Here is a 10,576-nt window from a genome sequence, read left to right as displayed (position 1 = left end):
ATCAGTTGTAAATGTGAAAGGAACAAAATTGAATAAAATTAATGCAAATTTTCTAATAGTATATTAACCTAAATTACATGCTATTTAAATATGCTTGTTTAATTTGTCTCTTGTGCTCGAAAGCCCTATAAGATGGGTAATGTTTTTCGAATGTATGTATGCACATTTATGTATGTTAGTCTATTTCTATGGCTCTCTATGTAGTTCAGTGGCTGATGGATTTAAAAAAAAATAAAATAAAAACTAGATATCCCTAAATATGTGTTTCTGTCTCAGAGGTGTTTTTTATAATGGTGATTCTCAATAGGAACTATTAAAAAATAGCAAAGACCAGATCAATGGCAGCGGTGGGATTCGAACCCACGCCTCCGAAGAGACTGGTGCCTTAAACCAGCGCCTTAGACCGCTCGGCCACGCTACCGATGATTGAACTGGCGAAATTGTTATTATATATTAATTATTTTAACATTACGTTAGTTTTAGATGGCATTATTGATAATAATAAAAAGGATGGCCTGGGCAGAACTTAAGCAAAACTTTTATTTTAGTATATCTATCTCTTTTATGATAATATAGTCAGAAGTGGCAAATGCAATTAAACATTTATTTTATTAATATAGGAGTAGCAGACGAGCTTGCAGTCCACCTGATGGTAAGTGGCTACTGCCGCCCATGGTTGTCTATTTTCAACACCAGATTGGCTTAGAGTCCTGCGTGACGTCGGCCACAAATGCATTTCAAAGCATTTCTTCAAAAAAGAAGTGCTGTATGTAAAATTAATCTTCTATACGTTTATTATGTTATCGTATTTTCGTTGTTTATTTTAATATAATTTGAAAGTGTTATTCATTTCACTTTATCCTTCTTTATACCCGAGGAGGGTAATGATTTTCGAGCGTATCTACATAATTATGTATGTTAGTTTGTATCTCGCATTGTTTGGCATGCCCTGTATCCTTAACGAATTCATGGATTTTAACATATGAGGTGCCGTTGTGCCGATTCTTCCTAATTAGGGAGTAACATAATGTGTTATATTCCAACTTTTTTATAATTTAATTTGTTAAAACAATATAAATTAAAAAAAATAACACTATTTAAAATAAAATAAAAATAATACAATTGACACTAAAAATTTGTAAATAAAATAAATGAGCGAAATCGCTGCCCCGTAGAAGTACCCAAGATACTAGCAGCATTATCTCGCTGAATTGACAAACTAATTTGTTGGCCAAGGTATGCTCCAGCTCTTGGGCCACCGGAGGCCTCAATCAGGCGTGAAGACAATTCTATATAGAAATGCTTCGCTTCTGGTCCCCATGGTCCCATTAGTTTTTATTTATAAGTACCATATAAACATTCCTATGAATTTAGTGAAAAACTTTTTGACATTACAAAATAACTCTTCATATTTAATTTCTTATACAAAAGTGTTACTTTTGATAGGTTGTATGTGAAAAACTAGTAGATTATCCAGCCGCGAAGGCAGAGGTGGAAAGCTATTAAAACTGCGCAGCTTCACACGAAATGCCTGTGGAGAGTCGCAACGTGCCATTTGAAAAGCTGAGCACATTTTTTCGATTTCCACGAGGAAAATAAACAAATGGAAAACTGGGGCAAAACTTTTAGGTCCCTGCTTGTAATGGGTTTTGACAATCGTGAAGTATCCAAGTGTGTCTTTAATATAGTATCCATAGTTTAGTCATAAATAAAGACTTTATAGTCGTTAGTCTAAAAAGAAGAAAAGGTGGTATAAATCTTCCTCGGCAATGGCACGAACACCACACACAGATATACTTATACATGTACTTGTGTAAATAAACTGTTTTGATTTGAATGGTGTGTAAAGGTATTCTAATATGAGACGTTCTAACATCATCCTGAATCACGCTATCAAAGTTTTCGTTACATCTTGCATATATACAAGATCCGAACTGATATTGTGGGCGGACGCTCTCTCCCTAGACATGATCACATAACCTAGTGGGAGATTTACCATTGCCAAAATGGTGCCGTGGAATTATATCAATACGAAAGAAGTTAAACCAATATAATGTCAATAACTGCGATATTCTAAGGAATGTAGCGCGAGATGCAAAACGATATAACTATATCATTTTGTATCTCTTGTATAAATATATAGATGCTAAAAGATAAAGATACATAAAGATAACCAGGACTGGTTTTATGGTTATGGCTGGTCATGAACCCATTTTAGAAATATCGGTAATAAACGGAGAAGGCATTAATCGCTTGCAGAATCTTAATAAATCGATCAAACTCGGAACGATCGGAACTCGTGAACTAGGCCGCTTCCGATACCCGCCGTTTGGCATTTATGTGCGGGACGACGCGAACAGCTGACTCAAGATTCAACGTAATTATAAGTTTGAAATTGTTTACTTAATTTATAGTTAATAATAGTTCATAAGTTGTAATAAATAAAGACTTCATTATTCGTAACTTACGATCAGCTGATTAATATTGTATAGTTCAATGGCCGACGCTAAACAGCTGACTCCAACTCGATCAGCTGATCATAGCAGTAAGACGTAGTTACGTGAACAGCTGATAGTTTTTAATGTAATTTATTGATGTTTTTATTATGTTTAAATAGTGTTTTACTTATGTTTTATTGTTAATAGTATATAATAGGATTTAATAGGATAGGGAAAATAGATAATAGTTTAAGTTTTGTAAATGTATTAAAATAAATATTTCGTAATAGTTTATAGGGCATAGGTATAGGTGTCAATTATAATAGGTTTTGCAATAGTTTAGGTTTTAATAGAAGTTTAAATAGAAATATGTAAATTCCTAAACAAACTAAATAGATTATTATTATTATTATTGTGAATCGTCGACTCAAGGCCACAGTTTGAACAGGTTCGTACAGGTCCGTACAGGTTTAGACATAGAATAACGGGAAATAGTTGTAATTGGCCAAAAGGCCTATATTCCTGCCTAAACCTGCTTCTAGTTGTGGTACTTGAGTCGGGGATATAAATAGGCCAGATTTTCAAATTTTCATTCAGTACTGGCAATAGACCTATGGAACAAAGGAATAAATGGAACAAGAGTAAAACAAGGGATTTCAATTCTTCCAACCCAGCAATTATAGTAATGTGCCCCTGCACATTTAATGGTCCTTCGAAAGCCGAATATTGAAGAAATTGAAGAAATAGTAAGTAATATTATCGTTCCAATTGTCATTTTTGTGTATTAGCAAGAAGAATGCCGATCACACGCTCCGTGGGAAAAGAGCGCCGAGACTCGACGGAAACGAAGCCCTCCTCGTCTGACGCGACCACTGGGACCTCCGCTACGGGCACAACAACAGAAACGTCGGCCACGGGAACCACCGCGACCGACACTACTGGGGGAACCTCCGCTACAGACACGTCCGTCACGACGAAGGGTACAGTAGCGTCAGTGGCCACTGGCACCACGATGGCCAGGCCGGCTGCGACCATTTTCAAGAATTCCGTCGAGCTCACCGCCAGTACTGATTCACCCACAGTAATACAGAAGCCTTCAGAAGCACATAGTCAGCATGGGTCGCGCGCTCCGAGTCGACGCGCCGGATCCACGCGTTCAAGGACAAAGGCTTACAAGATAGCCAAGGCCAAAGAAGAACTTATACGTCTGCAAGTGGAACTTGCAACAGCACGCCTCGCCGTTATAGAAGCAGAAGACGACGATGACGACGTCTCCGAGTACTCAAAAACAGAAGCCGACACCAGGGTCGACGACTGGTTGGAACAGCAAGCGCAACCGAGGCTAGCCATAGCCGACGAGCCGCACCTACCTCTCCGCGAAATAGAAACAGAAATAGAAGCCATCACGGAAGAGACAAGGCCGGTTCAACAGAATAATAGTACAGCGCACCATACCCAACCAGATCCGCGAGTACATACAACGGCGGGAGCTCAAGCACCGGCGGGAGTCCACGCGCAGCCAGACTTCTCTCAACTTACGTCAGCGATAACACAGGCCATCAAAGCTAGCCAGCGGTCCTCAAAGTTTGTTGAATTACCGACTTTTAACGGTAATTATCAGGACTGGCTACCTTTTAGAGCAGCATATATGGAAACAGAAGAGTCTTTTTCAATAGTAGAAAATATTAATAGGTTAAGAAGACATCTTATAGGAAGAGCTAAGGAAGCAGTTGAAAGCTTATTGATCACCAACGCGCACCCATCCGATGTTATGAAGACCTTGGAAATGAGATTCGGTAGATCGGAGATGATAGCAATGGCCGAAATAGACACATTGAGAACACTGCCGCGCCTCTGCGAGTCGCCTAGGGATATTTGCGTGTTCTCTACTAAGGTTACAAACGCCGTGTCTACACTTCGGGCATTGAAATGCGTCTACTATCTCTACAATCCGGAGGTATCTAAGGTAATGGTGGACAAGCTTACTCCTACTTTACGTTACAGATATTACGACTTTGCTGCAACACAACCGAAAGAAGAGCCTGACTTATTGAAGTTTGAAAAATTTATGAAGAGAGAAGCTGAGCTGTGCGGACCCTATGCACTCCCCGAACAGATGGCACCGCCGATGTATAGTAATAGACGTCCTCAGAAGACACATACAGTATTAGAAAAGCAGTCTACAGTTATACAGAAATGCCCCGTATGTGAAGAAACAGGTCACATCGCGACGGACTGCAAACAGTTTAAAGAAGCAAACGAAAGCACAAGATGGGATATAGCAAAGAAGAAACGACTATGCTTTCGGTGTCTACGCTTCAGAAACAAGACTCACAACTGCCGAACGAAGCCGTGTGGTATTAATAGTTGTAAGTATTTTCATAACAGGTTACTACACTTCAACAGAACAGAAAAGGCAGAAACAGAAGATAGGTCAACAGAGGTCATTAACTCCGCGTGGACTACAGCCAGACCTACAAAGAAGCAAACTTTTTTGAAAATAATCCCGGTGCAGGCAACAGGTCCCAAGAATACGGTCAACACTTACGCGTTATTGGACGATGGATCTACAGTTACGCTGATAGACGACAGCCTTGCCTACGAAATAGGGGCAAAGGGACCCATCGACCCATTACGTATAGAAGCAATCAACGAGTTGAAAACAGCTGAAACGAAGTCAAGAAGAGTTAGCATCACACTCAACGGGTTGAACAATCACACAGCAAGCATTCAAGCGAGAACTATCAAGAACCTGCACGTATCGCCGCAGGAAATAGCAAGACAACAGATTGAAGAATGTGAACACTTGCGAGATCTTAGCGACGTACTTTCCTATGAAGATGCGAAGCCTACCATACTCATCGGTCAAGACAACTGGCATCTCCTTCTAGCATCAAGAGTGAGAAGGGGAAAGAAGAACCAACCGGTAGCGTCTCTCACGCCACTTGGGTGGGTACTTCACGGAAGCCACAACCGAATTATTGGACGTACCGCTAACTTCGTGTCACACATTACAGAAGCGCCGCAGGAAGATAAGCTTGAAGATCTCATGAAGCATTACTTCGCAATGGACTCGCTATGCATCAACCCTAAGAAGCCACAGTCGGACCCTGAAGAGCAAGCCTTACGTATCTTAAAGAAAAATACAACCCAAACAGAAGAAGGAAGATACGAAACCGCTCTACTATGGAAAAGAGAAGAGGTCGACTTGCCTAACAACTACGACAACTCGTTGACACGTCTTATGCACATAGAAAAGAAGCTTGACCGTAATTCTCAATTAAAACAGAAGTATACAGAACAGATGGACGCGCTTATCAAGAAAGGATACGCCGAGCCTGCACCGAGGACGAAGACTCCCAATAGAACTTGGTATTTACCGCACTTTGCGGTAGTGAACCCAATGAAGCCAGATAAACTCCGAGTGGTACACGACGCCGCAGCGAAGACTAAGGGTGTCGCACTCAACGACTTGCTGTTGAAAGGTCCAGATCTACTGCAATCACTTCCAGGGGTCGTGATGAAGTTCCGACAGCATATGGTTGCAGTAACAGCTGACATTAAGGAAATGTTCATGCAAGTGAAATTGAGAACAGAAGACAGAGACGCTCTTAGGTACCTGTGGCGAGGGAACCGTCGTGACGATCAACCACCCGAGGAGTATAGAATGACATCACTCATCTTCGGAGCTTCAAGTTCGCCGTCAACAGCAATATTCGTCAAGAACTTGAACGCTAAGAAGTATGAAGAGACCGAGCCAGAAGCAGCCTCCGCCATTATAGAGAAGCATTACGTCGACGACTACCTGGACAGCTTTAGAAGCCTCGAAGAAGCCATACGTATCACTTCAAGCGTGCGTGATATACATAGAAGAGCTTGCTTCGAGTTGAAACAATGGAAGTCCAACACGCCCGCGCTACTACGAGCACTAGGGGAACAGGAGTCGTCACAGAACATAGAACTCTATAAGGCGGGAGAGCAGCTGGAACGTGTGTTAGGAATCGTATGGAAACCGGATACAGACGAACTTACCTTCAACCTCAATTTAACGCGTGTGCCTCGTGAACTTATAGATGGGAAAACACCGACGAAGAGAGAAGCCCTACGTATAGTTATGTCGCTTTTTGATCCGTTAGGCTTTGCTTCACCAGTTACTATAAGAGCTAAGCAGATTTTACAGGAACTCTGGCGGCGTGGGACATCGTGGGACGAGAAAATAGAAGATCACATAGCGGAACAGTGGCGCGACTGGATGGTACATTTGAGAAGCCTCTCGAATATAGCAATACCAAGAAGATACCTACAGTACAGCGACGCTACATCCCTTCAGCTCCACGTGTTCACCGACGCCAGCGAGTCAGCCTACGCAGCGGTACTGTATTGGAGAGCAACGGCACCCAACGGCGACGTCAGCACATCACTAATTATGTCCAAGGCCGAGGTGGCACCTTTAAAGTTAACATCTATACCTAGGTTAGAGTTACAAGCTGCAGTGATGGGAACTCGCCTCGCCGACGCCGTCGTTAAAGAACATCAACGAAAACCGGACACAAGAACGTTCTGGACGGACAGCCGCACAGTACTCTCATGGATCAAGGCTGGTTCGCGCTCTTACAAGTCGTATGTGGCACATCGCATAGCGGCTATAGAAGAAGGTACAAAGGTAAGTGAGTGGCGCTGGGTGCCAACGAAGTCCAACGTGGCGGACGATGCCACAAGAAATGTCCCAATAGGGTTCAATAAGAACCACAGGTGGTATAGGGGACCGGACTTCCTACACGAGGATTCGAGCACCTGGCCAATAGAAAATTCTGCGTCGTATCCATCAGAACCTACAGGTGAAGAAAGAACACACAACATAGTAACAGAACGAGGTCTGAAGCTGGCTGAAGGTCTACCGGAGGTGTCTAGATTTTCAAATTGGGATAGATTACGTTTCACTACAGCAAGGGTTTTACAGTTTATACAGCTTTGCAGGACGTCTAAACAGCGGGTCAATTACAAGAGGACTAGACGAAACGCTCAAGCGGACCCCGACTGGCGACGTCAAAAGAAGACACCGGTGGCTCCACAGGTAAAGCATAGAAAAATAGAACAAGCCAAGTGTTATATCTCCGTGCCCGCAGAACTCCTCCGAGAAGCAGAAGAGTTATTAATGCGTTCGTCGCAAGAAAGTTCATTTCAGGTTGATATAGATAACATGAAACGTCAGAAGCCTATAGACAGAGATAGCCGATTACATCGATTAAGTGTCAAGTATGAAAATGGTGCCCTGAGACTCCGAAGCCGCATCGAAGCAATAGAAGCCGTCACAAATGAGGTCAAGAACCCCATGGTGTTGGACGGTGACCATCCTACAGTCAAACTATGGATACACAGCATCCATAGACAGATGCACCACAGCGGAGTCGAGGCCACGGTAAACGAGTGTCGACAAAGGTATTGGGTTCTACGGTTACGTCCGGTGACGCGCACTATAATACGACAATGTCTCAGATGCCGCATGAAAACTCAAGCACCGCCGTACCCGAGAACCGGAGACCTACCATCGTGTCGCTTGGCACATCACAAGCGACCTTTCACATACACAGGAGTCGACTACTTCGGGCCGCTTACAGTAACAGTCGGGCGTACCAATCAGAAGAGGTATGTAGCTATCTTCACCTGTCTAACCACACGTGCTATTCATCTAGAAGTTACAGCATCGCTCACCACCGACTCTGCGGTGATGGCGCTCCGGCGGATGATGGCGCGCCGTGGACGTCCGACGCAAATATGGTCGGACAACGGCACCAACCTGAGGGGCGCTGACAAGGAACTACGGCAGGCGATCGACGCAGCTACAGCGGAGGAGGCTGCTAAGAAGATCATCTCGTGGCGATTCATCCCACCTGGCGCGCCCTTCATGGGAGGCGCGTGGGAAAGGCTCGTGCGCTCCGTGAAAACTGCACTGCAAGCAACGCTTCACGAACGACATCCAGCAGAAGAAGTCCTCACGACGCTCCTGGCAGAGGTGGAATATACAGTGAACAGCCGACCTCTCACCCACGTGTCAGTGAGCGCCGAGGACCCAGAAGCGCTTACACCGAACCATTTCCTACTCGGCGGGAACGGAAGAGTATCGACCCCGGGAGAGTTCAACGACCGCGACACCATATGCAAAAACAGCTGGCGTGCCGCGCAGAGATTAACCGACATATTCTGGACAAGATGGCTTCGAGAGTACCTTCCTGAGCTTCAACACCGGCGGGAGCCCCACGGAAGAGGGGCAACAGTGAAGATCGGCGACTTAGTACAAATATTAGATAGTAACCTACCTAGGAACATATGGGTTCGAGGTCGGGTCATCGCAACATTTCCGGGTCCAGACAACATAGTAAGAACAGTCGACGTGGCAACCAAGGGAGGAGTTCTACGCCGGCCAGTGAGGAAGCTGGTAGTGCTGCCTATAGAAGACGTCGCCCCAGCACCGACAGAAGATGCAACACAGCTGCACGGCGGGAGAAATGTGCGGGACGACGCGAACAGCTGACTCAAGATTCAACGTAATTATAAGTTTGAAATTGTTTACTTAATTTATAGTTAATAATAGTTCATAAGTTGTAATAAATAAAGACTTCATTATTCGTAACTTACGATCAGCTGATTAATATTGTATAGTTCAATGGCCGACGCTAAACAGCTGACTCCAACTCGATCAGCTGATCATAGCAGTAAGACGTAGTTACGTGAACAGCTGATAGTTTTTAATGTAATTTATTGATGTTTTTATTATGTTTAAATAGTGTTTTACTTATGTTTTATTGTTAATAGTATATAATAGGATTTAATAGGATAGGGAAAATAGATAATAGTTTAAGTTTTGTAAATGTATTAAAATAAATATTTCGTAATAGTTTATAGGGCATAGGTATAGGTGTCAATTATAATAGGTTTTGCAATAGTTTAGGTTTTAATAGAAGTTTAAATAGAAATATGTAAATTCCTAAACAAACTAAATAGATTATTATTATTATTATTGTGAATCGTCGACTCAAGGCCACAGTTTGAACAGGTTCGTACAGGTCCGTACAGGTTCAGACATAGAATAACGGGAAATAGTTGTAATTGGCCAAAAGGCCTATATTCCTGCCTAAACCTGCTTCTAGTTGTGGTACTTGAGTCGGGGATATAAATAGGCCAGATTTTCAAATTTTCATTCAGTACTGGCAATAGACCTATGGAACAAAGGAATAAATGGAACAAGAACAGAACAAGGGATTTCAATTCTTCCAACCCAGCAATTATAGTAATGTGCCCCTGCACAATTTATATAGAACTAGTTAGCTCTGGGAACTAGAACGGTGTGCTAGCAGTTTAGTTTGCAGGTAGACTTTGTGGTTTGACTCGGGAGGTACCACCGCCATACCTTTTAGGAGTGTTAAGGGCTGCTGTGTTCTGGTTTAAAGGGTGTGAGGTAAGAGGTAAGAGAGACTAGCGAACATTTACCCGAGGTGTTCCAAGTTAGTCAGTTAGAGAGTTAGTTAGAGATAGCGGACCTCGGTTGGAATCTAAACTTATCTCGACTTGATTACAGGTGGCCATGAGTGGTAGTAGCCACATACCAACGGGTGGATTATTTATTGTAAAAATATTTTTTCCCTTTTTTTATTTAGATACAAAATCTGTCCTTTCGAAGGCCTTTTAATGGGTTCATGGTGATTTAAATGTTATAAATAAATATTAATTAAATCTGAGATCGCTTTATAAATTTTGCTCATAAATAAAAATTAGCCTCTCAAAAAATAGTGACATGTGTAAAGAGAACGATGAGACCACACACTTCTGTACATAGGTACGCATTCCACATGATCGGTATTCGTAAAGTGCCACGATACCCATTTGGCATGTATATAGCTCTAATTAGAGGAGGGTTCAACTACAGCCGTAGCCTCGCCAGCGACGCGATCGCAAATCAAATTATCACTCCGCCGTCGACGCTAATTGTACGGCCAAATAATGATTATGGGGTAGGAATGGCGATCTGAGATCGATTAATCGAAGAATCGATTTTTTGGGTCAAAAAATCTATTATTTTGATCGATCTCCAGTAATGGATCGTTTCAGCGAATCGATCTTTCATCCCAGAAAATCGAAAG

The 10,576-nt window shown here is 42.7% G+C and overlaps 1 protein-coding gene and 1 non-coding gene across 2 annotated transcripts; one reads left to right on the top strand and one right to left on the bottom strand.

The window, feature by feature from the left end:
* Window positions 1-339: 339 nt before the first annotated feature.
* On the bottom strand, window positions 340-421 carry TRNAL-AAG (transfer RNA leucine (anticodon AAG)). The gene has a single exon. It is a non-coding gene; the product is annotated as a tRNA-Leu (tRNA).
* Window positions 422-3,234: 2,813 nt separating this feature from the next.
* On the top strand, window positions 3,235-8,970 carry LOC140742559 (uncharacterized). Its single transcript, XM_073073462.1, has one exon. It carries the CDS (start codon window positions 3,235-3,237, stop codon window positions 8,968-8,970), a length of 5,736 nt encoding a protein of 1,911 aa, XP_072929563.1.
* Window positions 8,971-10,576: the final 1,606 nt, after the last annotated feature.

Source organism: Epargyreus clarus, unplaced genomic scaffold, assembly GCF_041222505.1.
Source record: "Epargyreus clarus isolate Ecla_fem2 unplaced genomic scaffold, WU_Ecla_fem_2.2 ptg000006l, whole genome shotgun sequence".
In the NCBI taxonomy this organism is placed as follows: Eukaryota; Metazoa; Arthropoda; class Insecta; order Lepidoptera; family Hesperiidae; genus Epargyreus; species Epargyreus clarus.
Note: the sequence above shows the minus strand (reverse complement) of the source record. Positions and strands in the feature narration are given on the sequence as shown.